Below are 20,864 nucleotides of genomic sequence, written 5' to 3' on the forward strand. Positions count from 1 at the left end.
TATTTGGTACTTTATTTTAAAAATGCTCTGTTTCCAGTGGTGTTTCCTGTTTTAACTCTTACTTAGGAGTTTTGTTTTGCTGAAAAAGGACAGCAGGAAATGTGTCTCACAGTCTCTGAGGCATCGTAGTGGATTCCAGGTACAGAAAACATCTGTCGTGGTGAGACGAGTGGATTTTGTTTAAAAAATTAATATTTTAATGGAAGTTAGTATATTTTTATGTAATTTCTAAGGACTTCTCAAGGATATATATATGTTATACAGTTGATATCAATTCTATAGCATTTTAGAGGAACATAGTTTACCATATAATATGATTAATTTAGGATTTTTATACTAAAACTTAACAGATTTTTCATAAAGGTCCATAATATTTTGCTTATTTTTAAAAATAGTGGTATAAATTACATTTTGTTAAGCTTTTTAAAATATTTGAATTTTTACTTTTAAAGAATCTTACATATTCTTTAATTTATTATTTAATTTTTAAAAATTATTTAATATTTTAAAAAATACATATTTAAAAAAATTTTTTTTTCAACACAGGGTTTCTTTGAGTAGCCCTGGCTATCCTGGAACTCATGCTGTAGAGCAGGACGACCTTGAACTCACAAAGATCCGCCTGCCTCTGCGTCTGCCTCCTGAGTGCTGGGGTTGAAGGTGTGTGCGCCGCCACCACCACCACCACCACCACCACCACCTAGCTTTTCACATGTGTGCTCTTAATATTGTAGAGTGCGATGACAATCTTACTGTAAAATTCTAAGTTGTTAAGAGATTTCATTTTCATTGAGAGTTTATAATTTTTTAATTTTGATTTGAACAATACATATAAAGAAATTAGTCCCATACTTAGCTACTTGAAACAGGTATTGGTTACAGTAAAATGTTTCTTCAAGTTACTATTTCTTGGAAATTAAGAAAAAGTCTCCTCAGAGTTCTATAGTTATGTAAATCTCTGACAGTGCTGTTCTATAATCATTGGGTAAATAATCCCATATCATGAGTACTTCCTTTAAAAAATATTTATTTTTTTCATGCTATTTATATATGCTGCCAGTAGCACAAAATTTACTCTGGAGTAGTACCCTTCTTACAACTCCAGTTTTCTGCCTTAGAGTTAAGTGAAAATTTTTACAGTTGTAACTTCTGATATTTAAGTTTTACCTAAACAACTTTATTAAGTAATGGAGATGAGAAAATACCTGGATTTCTATATCTAGGGAGCCATCCTCTTTGGGGTCTCCCATTTGCTCCATGTGTTGACATACTGATTACTTCATTGGACCATTAGCATCTTCCCATAAAATTGGAAGATTGCTATAATAGTATTATAAATTATTTTCCTTTGTGTAGTCACCCAACCAATCACAGTTGTACATATAGATGAAAATGTTTTTCACCAAAAAATTAAGTGAATGGTATTTTTATTTAATTTAACTTTTTATATGTCAGTAATGGAGCACTGTAGTTTTGAACTGCATTGCCCTTATGACTTAAGATGTTGAATTTTTTTCCAGTGTATACATTGGCCATTTGTACTTTTATGTTTTAAGAACTGTCTGGTTAATTTACCTGGATAATTATTGACTGGATGATTTCTGATGTTTATTTTTTTTAGTTGTCTGGATATTAATCCCCCCAAATAGCTGACAAAGATTTTCTTCTACTCTGTAGACTGTCTCTGATTTATTTTGAATTGACTTGTGCAATTTAGAAAAAGGGATTTGTTTTTCTAGTTTTGCTCTTGGATTTCTAGTTTTAACAGCACCCACGTTGAAGAGTCTTTCCCCCACAGTATGCTTTTCATACCTTTCTTAAAGAGCAGATGGCTGTTCCTGTCTCTGGTATAATTTAGAATTAGGTGTTGTAAAATCTCCGCTATTAGGTGAGGATTGCATTGAATCTGTAGGTCACATTTGGTAATTTGTCAGTTTTCACAATAGTTCTTATGAACATGGGAGGCTGTACTAGTGTCTTAATTTCTTCAGTGCTTAGAGTTTTAATTGTAGAGGACTTTAACATCTTTGGTCAATTGGGTTCAGTTTAGTTTTTGAGGGTATTACAAGGAGATTGGTTGCTGAATTATTTTTAGGCAAATTTCTTACTTGTGTATGAAAAACTGCTGATTTTTATGTGTTAATTTTACATCTTGCTTTGCTGAATTGTTTATTAGAGATAAGGTGTAGTCAGAAGTTTTTCTGGTCCTGCCCGGCCCTGCAGTCAGAACGAATCTTTCCCACCCATGGTCCTGCAGCTGCTTATAAAATAATCACTCAGAGGCTTATATTAATTAAAAATGTATGGCCTCTAGCTTTAGCTTCTTGCTAGCTAGCTCTTTCATCTTAAATTTATCCATTCCTATTAATCTATATGTTGCCACGTGGCTGTGGCATTACCGGTCTGCTGGCATCTTTTTGCTCCTTTAACTATGTCTGGCACCTCCTTGACTCTCTTTGCCCTTCCTCTCTATCTCTGCTTGGATTTCCTGACAGGCTGTAAGCTTTCTTGCCATAGGCCAAAACAGCTTTATTTATTATCCAATGGGAACCACACATATTCACATCATATAGAAGATATCCCACAGCAGTAAGATTCTTGGTGACATCTTTAGAGTGTTGGATCATATATTCTGCACACAGGGTTAATGTTATTGCTATTCTTGTTGTTATTGTTTTATTCCTATTTCTTTATTGCTCTGGCTAAGCACTGAGTATTATAAGCTATGCTCTTGAATAAGAGTGGGAACTGGCCGGGCGGTGGTGGCGCACGCCTTTAATCCCAGCACTCGGGAGGCAGAGCCAGGTGGATCTCTGTGAGTTCGAGGCCAGCCTGGAGTACCAAGTGAGTCCCAGGAAAGGCGCAAAGCTACACAGAGAAACCCTGTCTCGAAAAACCAAAAAAAAAAAAAAAAGAGTGGGAACTGATGCCCTTGTCTTATTTCTGATTTTAAAGGAAATAATGTCAGTTTTTCCCTGTTAAGTATGAACTACAAATATATTGCCTTTCAGACTAAGGCATGATAGCTCTGTTTCTGGTTTCTTAGGGACTTTTATCATGAAAGGATGTTGAATTTTGTCAAAGGCTTTTTCTCCACCTGTTTTTTAAGATTATTTTTATGTATATGAATATTTGCACGCATATAAATGCACCACGTATCCCTGGTACCCCCAGGGACTAGAAGAGGGTGTCATATCTCCTAGAACTGGAGTTACAGACAGTTGTGTGCCAACATGTGGGAACTGGGAACTGAACCTGGATTCTCTGAAAGGGCAGCAAATGGTCTTAACCACTGAGCAATCTCTCCAGACCCATGTTGTGATTTTAAAAAGAATATGTTACTGAGAATTTTATACAGTGTATTTTGATCCTCCCTTTACCAGCCTCACCTCCTTGCCCCTCCTCGTCTCCATCAGGTCCAGATTGTGTTGCCCAACTACATTTGGAAATAGAGCTTGCCTTGGAGTGTGGTTGGCCTGCTGGCAGCCACATCATTGAAGAAAGCCAACTTGTCCTCTCTCGGCTATCAATGCCAGTAGCTCCTAATCTACTAGTGAAAGTACCATCCCCACCACTATACTAAGATTTTGTCAGGCTTGAGCTTGTGCAAGTTGTGATAATTGCTGTGGGTTCGTATGGACAGCTGACCTGTTTTGTTTGGGAGAACACTTCTTCAAATCACCTTCCATCTCTGGCTCTTAAAATCTTTCTACCCCCTCTGCTGCATGGTTCTCTAAGTCTTTAGGGTGGGGGAGTGATACATATATTCCATTTAGGGTTGAGCACTCAACATTCTCTTATTCTGAGCATATTGACCAGTTGAGGGTTTCTATGTTAACTGATGTCTATAGTAAGAAGAAACTTTTCTTAAGAGGATTGAGAGATGTACAGTTCTGTGCATGTAGTAAAAAAAAAAAAACCACTGGAGTTCATTTTGATACTATATCCCTTTAGCATAATAATAATAGGTACTCCACTAGGTCTAAGACCTATCTAGCTGCATGTTCTTGGCTCCATTAACAGTGCTATTAATGAGCTCTATCTCTTGGAGTAGATACAACCAGATACAACCAGAAAGTTTGGTTGCTCCCATAACCTTTGTACCACCAAATGCACCACTGGCCTTATCTTGTCAGGCCAGTTGTTTTTGTAGTTTGTAGGATTCACAGCAAGATGAGCCTGATGACTTTCTTTTTTTCTGGTAGCATGAATATTACCTTCCAGAACTATGTAACTTAGTAGGGATAAAGCTTCCAGATGAGTGCCTACTTGATTTCTCAATGTCCTGTCAGTCCAGCATGTGGTGTCTTCAGCAATAGGGTCTTACTGCCAAGTTCTGGAAGGTTACCAAGAGTACTGGCAATAGCTTCTAATGTTGAAGGGAGGAGTATCTATGGGATTCCATTTGCCAATAACCCATAACTTATAAAGAAGTAACTTTGTCACAGGCCATAAAAATACATAGCAGATGACAACTGACATTCATAAGGTCAACCCACCAGATGAATAACTCTAATGGAGGAACCTTGTCAAGCAAGGCCACTCTCTATGAATGCTATTTTGCTTCTGTCTATAATTTCCTCATGTGCCACCACATTTCTTCCCTAAAAATAGCTATGGGTATTCTCCCACTGTCTGTGTGTTTATCTCATGAATGAATATATTTCATCTACTGGGCACATTTATCTGTGGGTGGTCAGGAAGTTGATTTCTTCTTAAGCTGTATAATTTTGATAAATAGAAATAATACGAGGATATTTTTCATAGCTCAGGCCAACATAGGAAAATAACAATATTTTTAGCTACAAAGATTTCTACACTATTAGCTGATTTAAGACCTTAGAGCAAATTCAAAGTAAACTAGTTGCCCCTGCAAATGAATGCACAAGGACAAATTCCCAAGTGTCTGTTTGTTGAACCAAGGTCAGGCACAAAGCAAATTTAGTAGACATAATTCCCTGCAATTCTATCAGCAATTGACTCTCTGCATAAACTCCTAACCACTCAAGGTTCAGTCAACTAACTGTTTATTGTTTAGGTCCTGAATTTCAATATCATTCTCCATTGGGAAACACTGAGCACTTAGCGCTAACATGTTTCCTGTCCTTGCTTTACAGCTTGGCTGACAGCCAAGTGTTGCCATGATTACTCACTCTGGCCAGTCAGCATAGCATTCCAAGTCTGAGAGAAGCTGTGTGATTTCTTGTGTGCTACCACAATGATTCTGACCTTCAAAATGTAACTCATATATTGCCCAGAGTTTTTCTGTGAGAAAGAAATATGTAGCTGTATGAAGACAGGTTTTCAGAAAGAGATTTTTTTCAAGATGAAGTAAAAGAGAAAGTTACCATCAGAATGTATGTGCTCCTTTCCAAATAACCCTCAGATAGAAAAGTTTAGTTCTGACATTGTGCATTTTTTTTTTTTTTTTGAAACTCTGGGTGTGATCTTGGAGCGGGTTCTCTAAAGACTGCACTATAACCTACTCCTGGTACCAGGTTTTTTGTTGTTGTTGATGGTATGTGGTGCCTAGTTTGGGGTATTGTTCTTGTAGTATAGCATCATTAAAACTTTTGAAAATATGTATATATTTAAGAAGCTTCTACAGTAGGTTTTCATATAGCTTTTTCAAAAGGCTTTTAGTGTTAGTTTTCTGTCTGCATATTTCTTCCTCTAGCCTGCCCTTTAAGATTTTGTGTGTGGGGGTGTGCATGTGCACGTGCACATGTGCGTGTACATGCCTGTCTGCCTTCTTGTTTGCATGTCTACCTTTTATCTGGTTTTGGTGTCAGAGTAATAGTGGATTCTTAGAATGCATTTGGAAGGATTTCTTATGTTCCTGATTTGTAAAAGTCTCACTATATAGTCCTAGTTGGCCTAGAGCTCACTGTATAGACCAAACTGGCCTCAAACTCACAAAGATCCACCTGCCTTTGCCTTCTGAGTGCTGGGATTAAAGACGTGTGCCACCACACCTGGCCCCTACATACCATAGTGTGCTTGTTGAATTTAGAAGACAATTTGTAGGAATAAGTTCTCTCCTTCCACCATGTGGGCCCCAAGGATCAAACTCAGGTGGCCAGGCTTAACAACAATACCCACAGAGACTCACTAACCCTCCTATCCTCCCCTTTCTGTTTGTGAGTTTCTGTTTGGAGAGCATTGGTATTAGTCTAGGTGAATATACAGTTCCCAATGGACATGATCTTTGCTTTTCTCTTTAATGAAACTCACACTTCCTACCTTTTGACAGTCCTGTATCTCCAGGACATACCAAATAAAAAAGTAACAGTCATTTTTTTGGGCACATACTGATTCTTGAGTGGCTGCTTCAAAACAGAGAAGGGAATCCTTTGTGGGTTTGATACATAAAAATTCAGAGTTTGACTTTGCAACCTAAGGTGAGTCATGGCCTGGTAATTATGAACCTTAGGAGGAGGTACAACCCACAGAGGCAGAACTGCAGACCCACAGAAGGAGCTGGAGTACTGTGGGCACCCAGGTGCATACTGCTGACCAGCATCAGTTACAGCTACCAGCGGAGTGTCCACACATGCCACAGATGCTAGAAAGATGCTCTGTGCTGGAGAAAAGCACAGAGACTGGATGGAGCATGCACAGAGGGTAGCCTGCAGCAAGGTGGGTACTGAAGTAAGGTCTGATGGCAGCTTCAGATCCCGAAATTTAAACTTAGAGACAACTCCCAGAAAAACAACCTCCTTATATGTACCTCTGGCATTGGTTGAATGCACAGGAACAGTGCTGAAGAACCTAGTTCAGTACCCTCGCTCAAGGTGCAAGTACTCAGATGAGCCAGCCTTTGACACCCCCCAGTACCTCTGCTGCGGAAAGCACTACACATGGAAAGCTCCAACCCTTAAACAACAAAGGCGCAGGTTGTAACTTGTTGGGTAGTTTGAGTCCATGGCAAGCTAGCAGAATAAACTTTAGTCACAGCCATGACTGTTCTGATTCACTGATAACTGCAGACTTAGTGAAGACTGCTACAAATGACCACCCAAGAGGTGGGAGAAACCACATCTTCATGGTGAGAAAGAAATCTTATATTTCATGTTATTGTTTTGTTTAGTGAAGACAGATAAGAAACCACATCTTCATGATGAGAAAGAAACACCTTATATTTCATGCTATTGCTTTGTTTTAATATTATTTATAATTTTATATTTACAGTTAGTTCCCCTCCCCCTTCTTTTCATGCATATGTATGAGGCCTGAGGTTGGTGTTGGGAATATTTCTCAATTGCCTTTCCACTGTATTATTTGAGGCAGAGTCCCTCAGTTGATTCTAAAGCTTGTTGGTACAGCTAATCTGGCTAGTAAGCTTGCTCTGGTGAGCCTTGTCCCCACCATCTGAGGCTAGAATTAACACTTGGCTGCCACATCCATGCAGCATTTAGGTGGGTTCTGGGTGTTCTTGTTTGTGCAGCAAATGCATTAACAACTGAACCATCTCCTCAGCCCAGATTTTCAATTTTAACTTGTAACTAACGAGAATACTTTTATGACTTTTTTTTTCTATGATTGGAACAGTTTTCTTACTACCTGTCTTAAATCTCATTCACATTTTACCCCTTCTTTTTCCCTTTTCTCATTTCTTCATTTTACCACTTGAATATTGGTACCCTTAAATATATTATATGTATATTTTTAATATACTTCAATATATTTAAACATACATATAGCTATATCACTTTCCCCAAGCAGTACTCAACTGCTACTGTGTTGAAACTTACCAGGGAAACAGGTGAAATGCACAAGTGTCTGTCTTCTACAGAGAACCACAGGACTGCTGTTACTCATTGTTTTTATTACCACAGTCATCATTGTTGCTAAGAGCAAGGGAGCATAATTATAACTGAAGACAAACCACAGGAGGGTTCATGTAAAATAAAACAGCAAAAACAGTAGAAAGAGAGAAAACTAAAAACTACAAGAAACACCCATCCTAACAGATGTGCAAAACATAGCAACAACACAAAGTACACACACACACACACACACACACACACACACACACACACACGACTCAACAAATCATTATAACCCTTTCTTAAGCTCACAGTGCCTCAACAATGGAGATCATAGCTAACACAACAGCTTAGGTGCCAGAAAAAAGATTTCAGAGTCCTACTTTTTTCTTTAAAAAGATCAGTGACCATATACAGAGTGATGAAAGAAGGAAGGAATGCAGTTCAGAATCAAACCGAGGTGGGGAAATGGGCAATACTTTGAAGCAGAATTGGAAAAAAAACATGGAGGGATGAGAGACTCTGAACAAGATCAAACAGGACTTCTCTAAGTGAAGGAATCAATGAAAGCACAGTGGAAGGCATCACCAGACAAGACCAAGCAGAAGAACAGGCTGTAGAGACAGACATGGCTAAAAACGAATGCATCCAGACACATGTATGAAAGAAAAGTGGTGAACAGGACCAAAATTTTCAAGAATTCTGGGATACATTTAAGAAACCAAACCTAATAGTCCACGGAGCTGAGATACAGTTTTAAAGCACAGGCAGTTTGTTCAATGAAATCACACCAGCAAATTTCCTAAAAATAGAGAAAAAAGGGGACATCCAAATACAAGAAGCATTTTGTTATTTTTATTTTTTGAGGCAGGATCTCACTCTCTGCCTTGGCTGGCCTGGAACTCACGATGTAAACCAGGCTGCCCTCAAATGCACTGCTGTCTGCCTGCCTCCTTTGATGATGCTGGAATTAAAGGCATGTACCACCATGCATGGCACAAGAGGCATTTTGAATACCTAGTAGGCATGAACAGAGAAGAACCTTTCTCCAACATATATAGTCAATCAAGATGTGAAAAAAAGTAAAATCTATAAGAGAAAAGTACAAACTCAAAAGAACAGCAACATCAGAATAACATCATATCTCATTAGCAACAATAAAACCAGGAAAGCACAGAATGACACAGTTTGATCCTTGAGAGTAACTGTTAACCAAGATTTTTATACCTGTCAAATTTACCTCTTAAAATTGATGAAGAAATACACACATTTAAAGATAAAGATTAAGGCAATTCATGACAACTGTGCTAGTACTTTCTCATTCATGAGAACACAGGAAAAAAAATACATTTCATGAGAGGAATAGATGATCAGAGGAGAGCCGGGAGGAACTTGTCATTTCCAACACACAAAACAATAAAATTTCAATGCTAATAGGAAGGGAAGAATTATCAGTAACCCAACCAACCAGAACAATAGTCAGCAAAACCATAGGAAATAGCAAACCCTTCTTAAAATAACCTTAAATGCAAATGGCTTCAGCCTACCAACTAAAAAACGAAGACATACCATATTAAAAGACAAGATCCAACTATGTGTTGTCTCAAATACATCTCACTGTCAAAGATATGCAAAAACAAAGAGTATGGAAAACAGTATACAAAGCAAACCGAAGCCATAAGCAAGCTAATATAACAATTCTCATATCTGATAAAGTAGATTTTGAACTAAAACTACTTAGAATAGCGAAGATGAATATATGTTTTGAAGAAGGGAACAAGTTACCAAGAAAATATAAGAATTTGTATTTATGTACCAAACCTGGGGCTCCTTATTTCATAAAACAAACACTAAAAGGCATGAAAAAAATCAGGTATGTCTAGACACAATACAATGTTTTGGTTGCCCTTCTCATCTTTGGATAGGCCTTCTAAACTACAATCTGGCAAAGATTTAAACTATACCACAAATCAACTGGATTTAACAGAGATTTACAGAATATTTCAAATAACAGATAGAGACTATATGTTCTCAGTAGTAATAGAATATTCTCTAAAATAAATCATGACTGGCTATGAAGCCAGTTTTAACAAATGCAAAGCAATTAAAAATAATTCCGTGTACCTTAACATATAGTGGTAGAATAAAACTAGGTATTAACAGCAAGGGAAAACACAGAAACTACACAAATACTTGAAAATCAAATAGTACACTTTCATATAAACAGTGGAGGAGACTTTTAAATTCTTAGATTTGGGTACAAATGATAGCACAATCCACCAGAACCTCTTACATGCAGCCAAGAAGTTGTGAGAGGAAGGTTTCTAAGTATTCACATTTTAAAAGACGTTAGAAAAACCTCAACCTAAGGACATACCTGAAGGTTCTTCTAGAACAAGAAGCCAAGTTCAAATGCAGTATCCAGTGAGGAAAAAGTCAGAGCAGGAATTATTGAAATAGAGGTTAACAGAACAATACCTAGACAAAGTTATATCTTGATGACAGAAACAAGATTGACAATCCCCTGGTCAAACTAACCAAAAGACAAAATAAAATTAGAGATGAAAATGAAGTTACAGCAAAGGATTGCAGGAAATAAGGAAGATCATTAAGGAAGACTTACTTTCTAACATGCTAGAAAACCTAGAAAAATGGATAAATTCCTAAACACATGTGAGCTACCAAAATTCACATTGCTTGCTATGGGAACAAAGCTGTAATTAAGTGTCACGCAAAGTAAAGCCCCAAATTGAAGAGATTCACTACTAAATTTAACAAGCTTTTAAAGGAAACCTAATACAAATACTTTCCAAGAAAACTATTCCACAAAATCGAAAGTAGACTACCAAACTCATTCTTCAAAGCTAGTCTTGTCCTAGGAAATAACAGAAGGGCCAAAAGTAGTGAACAACAACACAAAAAGAACTGTAGGCCAGTCTTCCTGATGAACACATGAATAAGACTTCTCAACCAAAAATACTTGCAAATTGATTTCAAGACTACACTAAGAGAATCATAAATCATATCCAAGTTGTTTTCATCTGAGGGACAAAAGGTTTGTTCAATATATGCAAATCAGTATATGTAATATAATATATAAGTAGACTTAAGAACAGAAATTACTTGGTCCTCTTAATAGATGAAGAAAGGGTCTTGACAAAGTTTAACATGCCTTCTTGATAAAAGTCCCAAAGAAATTAGAAAATGAATGAATATACCTCAACACAAAGTTCTATATAAATGTATACCCAATATTATATATAATTAGAGAAAAAAAAAGCATTTCTTCTAAAATCTAGAGTGAGACAAATCTCCCCCCATACTCATTATAGTACAAATAAGACCAGAGAAATAAATAAAAATGATACAAATAGGAAAGGAAAAATTAAATAGTGTCTATTTGCTTATGACATTATATTATACTTAAAATCATTTATGGTCTCCACAAGGTAAGTCTAGGATCTGATAAATGCTTTCAGGCAAAGTTGAATGATTCAAAACCATAATATATAGATCAGTAGTTTTTCTATATACCAACAATAAGCTAGCCAAGAAAGAAATGAAAAAAATCTATTCATAATAGCTTCATAAAAATAAAGATATCAATGAATAAATCTAATGAAAGGGGTTAAAGATCTCTGCATAAAATCTTTAAGTTACTAAAAATGGGAATTGAAGAAGACACTAGATGATGGAAATATCTTCTGTGTTTTTGGATTGACAGAATTAATATTGTGAAGGTGGCTACAGTATCAAAAGTAATCACTAATTCAGTGCAATCACCGTCAAAATCTCCAGAACTTTGATGGTGGCTGTTGACTTGCTGTAAATTGCCTTTATTATGTTTAGGTATGTTCCCTGTATTCCTGATCTCTCCAAGACCTTTATCGTAAAGGGGTGTTGGATTTTGTCAAATGCCTTTTCAGCATCTAGTGAGATGATCATGTGGTTTTTTTTCTTTCAGTTTGTTTATATGGTGTATTACATTGACAAACTTTCATATGCTAAACCACCCTTGCATCTCTGGGATGAAGCCTACTTGATCATGGTGGATAATTGTTTTGATGTGTCCTTGGAGTCTGTTTGCCAATATTTCAATTGAGTATTTTTGCATCTAGCGGAAACACATGAACTGTGAACCAATAGCTGAGGAGCCCCCATGGAACTAGACCAGGCCCTCTGGTTAAGTGAGACACTTGATGAGCTTGAACTGTTTAGGAGGCCCCCAGGCAGTGGGACTGGGACCTGTCCTTGGTGCATGAGCTGGCTTTTTGGAACCTAGGGCCTATGCTGAGACACTTTGCTCAGCCTTGGTTCAGGGAGGAGGGGACTGGACCTGCCTCAACTAAATGTACCAGGCTGGGCTGACTCCCCAGGGGAGACCTTGCCTTGGAGGAAGTGGGAATGGGGGGGTGGATGGGGGGGAAGGCTGGGGGCTGGGAGGAAGGAGGACAGGGGAATCCGTGGATGATATGTAAAATTAAATTAATTATAAAATAAAAATAATTATTTAAAAAAAATTGACTTAGAAGAATAAAGTGAATGGACTAAAAAAAAAAATCTCAAGAACACTCCTCACACAACTAGGAAGAAAAATCTTGATATTCATATGGAAACACAAAGTTAAAAGAACACTGTCGGATAGCGCAGTGCCTAATCTCAAATCATACTACAGAGCAATAGCCAAAAAACAGCATGCCCTGGCACAAACCAGACATGTAACCAAGGAACCGAGTACAGAGCCCAGAAATAAGTCGGCACAGCTGTGAACCGTGTTTTCAACAAGGGAGCAAAAACATACACTGGGGAAAACCCAGCCTTTTTCAACAAATAGTGAGAGAAATGCTAGGTAAAACTACACTGAGATTCTACCTCATCCCTATTAGAATGGCTGATGTCACAGAAGTAAGTGACAATGAGTGCTGGCGAAGATGTGGGGGAAGGGAACTCCTATGCACTATTAGTGGTCATATAAATGGATGCAACCACTGTGGAAATCAACATGGAAGTTTCTCAAAAAATGTCTTAAAAAGAACAATCCATGTGTGAGGTGGTGCATATCTTTAATCCCCGCACTGGGGAGGCAGAGGCAGGCGGATCTCTATGAGTTTGAAGTCAAGCCAGCCAGGACTCCATAGTTAGACCCTGTCTGGAAAAAAAAAAAAAAGAACCATATGACCTAGCAATATCACTCCTAGGTATATACCTAAAGGACTCCTAATCAACATATCAGAGATGCTTGTACATCTGTGCTTATCTGCACTGTTCACAATGGCTAGCCTAGGTGGTCATTGACAAGTGAATGGATAAGTAAATGTGGTACATATACATAATGGAATTTTATCCAACTATAAAGAAAAGTAAAATTATAACATTTTCAAGAAAATGTATGATTGTGAATTGTTATATTAAACAAAGTAACTCAGACTCAGAAGTAAAATGCCATGTTTCCTCTCACACAATGACCCTAGACTTTGATGTTTCCATATGCAAGTGTAACTGGAAGGGGACTATGAGTGGGGGAAAGAAGGCTTAAGGAAGGGAAAGAGTAATGGAATCTACTCGACATGAAAGCAGAATTGAGGACCACTGGAGAGAAGGAGCAGATGAGGCAGGGCAGGGGAGCAATGGGATGAGGGGCAGAGTGTGGGAGGCCAACAGGAACAGAATATGCACACAGGTGCAGGGCTGGGAAATGCATTTCTCTGTTTTATTCTCACTTAGTCTTGGTTGTCAATTTACCTGGGTCTGGATTCAACTAAGAGACAAACATCTGGGCACAAGTGTGAGGGATTTTCTCAAGCGGGAAGATCAACCCGACGTGGTTTACACCTTCTGGTGTCAACCCAGATATAAGGAGGTCTAAAGGGAAAGCTTTAGTTTCTGCCCATTTGCCTTCGGCCTGACAGTTCTTCTCCCTTGTTCCTAAGTCCATCTACGCTGCGCTGCCACTGTATTTCTTTGCTGATATCAGAACCCAGCTTCTTCAAGTTTCTAACATAGAGTAATTTGGACTGAAGACCGGTGGCTCTCTAGGAATCCTCCAAGCCTTCAGTACTAGACTGGGACCTCTGAAATGTCCAGCTTTATGATCTCAGCCTCCAGTGTGAAGACAGCCATGTTGGACTACCCTGGCTGAACTATATGAGTCAATCTAATGAATCCCTCTTTAATAGGTATTCATTCTAATGTTTCTGTTCCTCTATAAAAACCATGACCATATACTTTGAATGCTACTTCTAAAAATAAAAATTAATTTTTGAAAACTAGGCCCTCTGGATAAGCGAGACAGTTGTTTAGCTTGAGCTGTTCGGGGGGCCCCCAGGTAGTGGGAGCGGGACCAGTCCCTAGTGCAGGAGCTGGCTCTTTGGAGCCGTGTGTCTATGGTGGGACTCTTTGCACAGCCTTGGTGCAGGGAGGAGGGTCTTGGACCTGCCTCAACTGAATGTATCAGGCTCTGCTGACTCCCCATGGGAGACCTTGCCTTGGAGGAGGTGGGAATGGGGGATGGGTTGGGGGGAAGGATCGGGGGTGGGAAGAGGGAGGAGAGGGGGATCTGTGGTTGGTATGTAAAATGAATAGAAAATCTCTTAATAAAGAAAAAAGAAAACTGGGAGAACTTTTGCTTCCTCCCCCTAAAGGTTTGTCTATACTATAGTCTCTTTTAAAATGATCCTCCACCCTGCACCAGTGAGCAGGCTGGGAAGTGCAGGGGCTTTCTCCACTATCAGGTGCTGTGTGACCCAGAGACCTCCCTTCTTGAACTTTTAGCCAGTGCCAGACTATGGACCACTATGGTTTGGTGAGCTTTTCTTCACTCTTTGGCTTAAATTTTTGCTAGGGGTGGGGGCCACTCTTTGTCCCCCCGACTATAATGCTTAGGTCTGATGTTATGGTTCTATTGTCTTAACAAATGTAAAGTTTTGTCCATATCTGAAGGTAAATTTTCATCTAAAGCCTTGTGGACCTATTCACCCATGACAACATAAATTTGTATCAAAATTGGTAGTTCAATTTACAAAAGTAACTAAATGCAAGCTGTACTCTGCAAGCAGGAGAAAGCGGAGACATTTTACAAATGCACGGGAAATGTAGATTTGTGTGGAAAGGAAGTTTTGTTCTAAGCCATTATGCAGCCGAAGAGGAACTGAAATATTCCACCGAGCAGATTACATGGCACACGTGGGAAGAAAACTAGAGAAAGCTTTTGAATGATGCTTACTCATCAATTAGTGGGTAAGAATTCTCTTCTGGAAACTTCAAATTAAGTTTTGCTCAACTTTGTATCTTTAAAATTATTTCACACAGGGCTGTCAAGATGGCTCAGCAGAGAAAGGAGCATGAATAAAACTCAAGGCCCTAAAAAGGCATCCACTACTATTACAGTACAATAGCTTCTCTAAGAGGTAAAGTCAGTTACTTCAAGTTGCTGAGACAAATTAGTTGGCATATGGAAATGGGCATTGTAGTTATGGATGGACACGGATCTGTCTGTATATTGTATAGAAAGAATGTATAACATTCAATATTCCATTTAAATGCAGCTTACGAGTTTTCAACCGCCGGGCAGTGGTGGCACACGTCTTTAATCCCAGCACTCGGGAGGCAGAGCCAGGCGGATCTCTGTGAGTTTGAGGCCAGCCTGGGCTACAGAGTGAGTTCCAGGAAAGGCGCAAAGCTACACAGAGAAACCCTGTCTCGGGGGAAAAAAAAAGTTTTAACCATAATGACAAAACCTAAATAGGTAATTTCCAAATGTCTACATGGATTATGGCACTTATAGTAACATTGTCTTTAAAATATATATGACAAAAAGGAGGCACTAAATATCAAGATGCCTGTCACCACCATAAGGCACTGTCTACTGCTCATGAATATTGTCCAATGTAGCTCACAATGCAGCATAACCTACTAGCATAATTCCAAGAATAAGTAAGTGGTAAATTAGACATAGTAAGTTTTATTAAGCTGGAATAGTTTCTACGATGGTGTGTACAACTCAGTCACCAGTGACATTTGTTTTATTGTTAAGTTTTTTAAATCAACATACGGGAGACACGCAACGGCCAGCTCTTCTTTGGTGCATCCTTTCAGACAGCATTTATCGGAGAAACTTCGGCGCTTCCTTTGGGGATGGTTCCCCCAAAATAAACTGCTGAAGCTGTTGATTCTGTTTCTGTTTTTCTGCTGAACTTTTATACTCTGTGCGTAGGGATTGACACCGAGGGGTGAAAACTGTCTGGTCTTCTCCTGAAACAAGGTGGCCTTTTCAAACTGATAGTCGGGCGCTGGCTGGTGTTCCCAAGTGTATACTGCTTTCTTGTGAGAGGCAGGTGCAGGGACTGTTGAGAGACAAGGAAAAAAATGTCTTATTTATCCAAATCTTCTATTAGATGCGAATTTAATATCAGAATACTAAAATCAGCTAATCATTAAAAATCATTTTAAATAAAGGTTGGGAAGTACAGTTATTCAGAGGCAACACATTTTTAACTATAATAGGTGCAGTGTTTCCCTGTGAGAAGGCTTAGCAACCTTGGGATATTTTGTAGCAATATTTTTTTAATTACCACACCACTCACATGCTGTAGAATTCAGCATTTTGGTGACATCAGTGGTTGCTACTGTATCTACAAGCACTGTATCTGCAAGCACTGTATCTACAAGCACTGTATCTACAAGCTTGTGGCACCCTCCCGCTCTCTAGTTTCAGAACATTTCTTCCACCTCTCAAAAACAACAACAACAAAACAGCCAGCAGTCAGTCACCACTAACAGTCACTCCCATGCTCTCTCCCCCCAGCACTGTGCAAACAGTCTATTTTCCCTTCCATGAATTTCTCTTTTCTGTACATTTCACACAACAGGGAGCTTCTGGTGTGTGGTCATTTCTGTTGGTCTTTCAATTAGCATAATATTCTCCATGTTTCTCCAGGATGTCAAACGTGTTCTTCCTTTATTCCTTTCATAGCTAAATAACTTCCCATTGTGTGGCTTTCTCACACTGCATTTCTTTCCCTCATCCGTCTGTCAGGTCCTGGATATTTTGGTTGTCTTCACTTTTTAGCTGTTATGCCGTGGATATTCATGCCCACATTTTTATGTGTTTATGCTTTCAGTACTTTGGGGTATAAACCTAGGAGCTGAACTACTGAATCCTGTGGTAATCCTGAACATCTTCTCATAGGCTTCTTGTATGCCACCTTTGGGGAAATACCCATTAAATCCCATGCTCATTCTTATGTTTTCACTTGTTGTCTTTGATCATTTCCAATCAGGCTGTCTTTTTGTGTGTAGGTTATAACTCAGTAGTCAGTAGAAGCACTTTGTTCTTTAACAAAATATAAAGAAGTGGTGAGAAGTGGAGATGTGCTCAAAGTACAGATTTATTGTTATGTTATTGTTATTATTATTTTGGTTTTTTGAGACAGGGTTTCTCTGTGTAGTTTTGGTGCCTCTCCTGGCTCTCACTCTGTAGACCAGGCTGGCCTTGAACTCACAGAGATCCGCCTAGCTCTGCCTCCTGAGTGCTGGGATTAAAGGCGTGCGCCACCGCCACCCGGCCGTTATATTATTTTTAACTCAGTCAACATTGAGTTGACTAAAACAACTGAAATAACTCCTGAATGTAATTAGTCAGAAGCCTTGTGGATGTCCACTGCGGCCATATTCAGGACTTCCTAGGAGGACATTTTTTTCCCCCAGGTCTTAACCACAGAGCCAGCTCTGTGAGCCGTGCTCTGCATTAGCAACTCCATTGCAAGGTCAAAGAAAAACCTGTTATGGTGGATGATGACTCTTGGCATATGGGAAACGTAGTTGGCTCCGTCAGATTCCTATATTTTGAAATCAGAAGTAAGTAATAAGAAAGGAAGAGTTAGTGAGAGTCGAGACTGAAGAGATTTTTATGAGGCTTGTCATAGAATGAAGGAACATAAACAGAAATCAGCAAAAAGAGGAAGAGAAGCATGAGGATGAGGAGGAAGAAAAGGGAGAGAGAGGAGTATGGAGCTGGGCTTCCTGAATCCGTTACTGGGCCTTTCATTTCCTCCTTTCTTCTATTGTGAGGTTCTGCTCCTGACGCTCTGTCCCTGAAGCTAGAGGACTATTTATTACCCTTTTCTGCTACTATTAGGATTAACAAAACAGAATTATAGTTAAACTAAACAAGAAAACAAAGACTAAAGTGAACAAAGAAAAGAAGAAATAGTATAGATAGAACCATGTTTCTAAAGAAATGATTATTAATTCTTAAACATTTGAAATCAAGATGAAATGAATTCCTATGAAAAGCTAAACACACACAGACATACAAAACTCCAGTACTTTAACAACAAAGCAATCAAAAGCGTAACTAGTCACCACCTTAGAAGATGCACACAGAGATGGTTTTAGAGGCAGATTCCACCTATTTTAAAGAATATTAATTTACAAACACTTCCTTGTCATTTTATGAAGCTCATTAATAATCCCTACTTACAAATCAGGTAAAAACACTGAGATATTTTTTTTAAGTTCTTATAAGTCGTTTCACTTACAAATGTAGTTTGAAAAAAACTATATAATTAGTTAATAGTAATCTAAAAAACATTTAACAAACATAGGAGGAAGGCTTATACCAGAAAGGTAAGAGCAGGTCAAGGTCACAAAATGTGTCAAAGGAATTAATTCATCGTGCTGAATTCACTTTCAGCCAGCAGCTGCTGCCATCGACAGAATTCTCATCATTCTGAGCTCATGTCTTAACATCCGCCCCCATAGATGCTCCCTTCCTGCCTGTTTGCATAGATGAACTATTATCCATGCCACTCCGATCCTTCTCTGTGTCCCTCCCTCCACTGGTTTCCAGGCATCCGAATTGCTCTTGGGTTTTGCTTTCTTACCACCATGAGCCACGCTGAATGCACCTTACCGACCTTCGCTGATTCTTTCACTTCCTGTTCAGGCCACCCTGACTTCCTCGCTGTTCCCAGGATAATCCAGATAGAAGAGTCTTTCCCCTGCTGTTTTCTCTGGGCAAACACTCCCACCCCAGCCACCCTCACCACTTCTATCCATTTTCTACTGTCGTAACATGATGATGCCTGGCAGTGGCTAATTTCAAATGAACAAAAATGGATTTAATTCATGATTTGTAGATGTTCAGGTGTTCAGGGACCTTCCTGGAGCCCAGTGGAGGTGCGGGACAAGCGCGTGAGAACAAGAAACTGAGAGGAGGGTGAAGTTGATTTTGCAACAAATTCACTCAGGAGACTCCACTTCTGTGATAACGGCCTGAATCCATTTCGAGGACATTTAATTTCCTTTTACTCTAGACCTCACTCCTAACACTGCTGCACGGGGGCGGGGTGGGGAGGGGAGGAATTAAGCTTCTAACACATGAAATTGGGGGATGCATTCAAACCATAACAACATCTTCTGACAAATGTTATCTTTTTCAATAAGGCCTACTCTGACCACGTTATTTCTTCTAAGTCTAAAGTAAACTTCATATTCGTTTGTATGTTTTTGAATTGTATTTACATGTATTCTAGGTACAAGTTTCTATTCCCTGCAGAAAACTCACTGGTAAAGAAAAGTCGAGTCTAAGAGATGCACAACGAAGAGCGAACACACGCCCTCCCTTCAGAGTTTTACCTGGGTTTGTGAATCCTTTCCAGGTCGAAGAAGGGCTTTGGTCAGGCATGAAGGTTTTGACCTTCTTTGAGAGATGGGGAGCAGGAGCGAGCCGTGTCAAAGGAGTTTGGTCCTCCAACTCGAACTGCCGCCAATCAGTTTGGCCACAGAGTTTTATAATTTCTATCAGCAGGTACCTGCCGCACAGCTTCCTGCGTCTGCTGCCTTCTTTCTCATGGGAGAAAGTAGCCTGCAGGACTCCAAGCCACAACAGACATGAACAGCACAGCTGCTTCATCCCTGGGCTCCGCGGCAGGGCCGGGCCCGCAGCAACGGCCGTCGCCCCGCCCCCGCCCCGCCTCCTCCCCACCGCGCCCCGCCCCGCGCCCCGCCCCTCTCACGCCGCCCTCGGGCTGGGCGACCTCCTCCAGAACACTGAGTTAGGGGTGCGGTGTTCCAGGCTTGCTTGGACTTCCGGCCTGCAGGAAGAAAACAGGCTCTTTTCCGCTCAGAAATGGAAGTAAGAAATGTCTCCGTTTCCTGGCTTTTATTCATTTTCCTTGTCGTCCACGCCAAAAGACTGCCATCAACATATGAGAACATGGGACCCTGAGAAACCAAAAATGTACTAATGGAAGATGCTACAAGTTATGCCTGGCATGTGAACTCCTTTTTGCCTAGTAATTACATGAGACATCTCTTCCCTTCCGAAAACCATCCTCTCATCTCCTTCATGGGTTATATTTTTTAACTTTAAAAAGTTATTTCTGGAGCTGGGGAGATGGCTCAGCAGTTAGGAGCATTTGCTACTCTTGCAGAGGATCGGGGTTCGTTTCCCGGCACCCACATGGCAGCTCACGATAGTCTGTCACTCCAGTTCTGGCCTCCACCAGTACCAGACATACACGTGGTGCATATACAGACACGCAGGCAAACACTCATGCACATCAAATAACATAAATAAAGCTTTTAAAAATTACTCATGTTTTTAGGCTAGCACGCAAACGGGCTTCACCATGTCATCTTCTCACATCTATGGCATTACACTTTGTTCCCACTTGCTCTCTTCCCTTACTGCCCTCTCCCGTGCCTCCTACAGGTTCAGTTCCTTCAGCAATTCCCCCTTCCTGCTCGTTTATTACATGTATACTACTTCTTGATTTCCTCCTGTCTTCCTTAGGAGCTCATCCCCCTCAGGACCCCCCTTTGCAGTTTCATGACCTACAAACGCACATATTTAAGTGTGCACATAAATAAACACACAAATATATACTTTTAAATCTAGATTCCTCATGTAAGTGAAAACATCCCTTAGTATCCTGTTCCTGGTAAAGTTTGCCTTGGTTTATTTGTATGAACACATTCTTCTTATAATAAATCTTTTTTATTAACTGGGGTGTGTGTGTGTGTGTGTGTGTGTGTGTGTGTGTGTGTTTGCCATAGTGTGTGTCATTCTGTGTGTGTATGCCACAGGGTGTG

The 20,864-nt window shown here is 39.6% G+C and overlaps 1 protein-coding gene across 1 annotated transcript; it reads right to left on the minus strand.

Annotated features, from left to right (window-relative positions):
* Nucleotides 1–15,709: 15,709 nt before the first annotated feature.
* Nucleotides 15,710–19,745, minus strand: Insl6 (insulin like 6). The gene is made up of 2 exons (XM_006991074.4): nucleotides 19,407–19,745; nucleotides 15,710–16,111 (listed from the first exon to the last, which is right to left on the minus strand). Exons 1-2 carry the CDS (start codon nucleotides 19,681–19,683, stop codon nucleotides 15,750–15,752), a joined length of 639 nt encoding a protein of 212 aa, XP_006991136.1. The 5' UTR covers nucleotides 19,684–19,745; the 3' UTR covers nucleotides 15,710–15,749.
* Between the last annotated feature and the right edge of the window lie 1,119 nt (nucleotides 19,746–20,864).

The sequence above is a fragment of the Peromyscus maniculatus genome, chromosome 1, assembly GCF_049852395.1.
Source record: "Peromyscus maniculatus bairdii isolate BWxNUB_F1_BW_parent chromosome 1, HU_Pman_BW_mat_3.1, whole genome shotgun sequence".
Classification (NCBI taxonomy): Eukaryota; Metazoa; Chordata; class Mammalia; order Rodentia; family Cricetidae; genus Peromyscus; species Peromyscus maniculatus.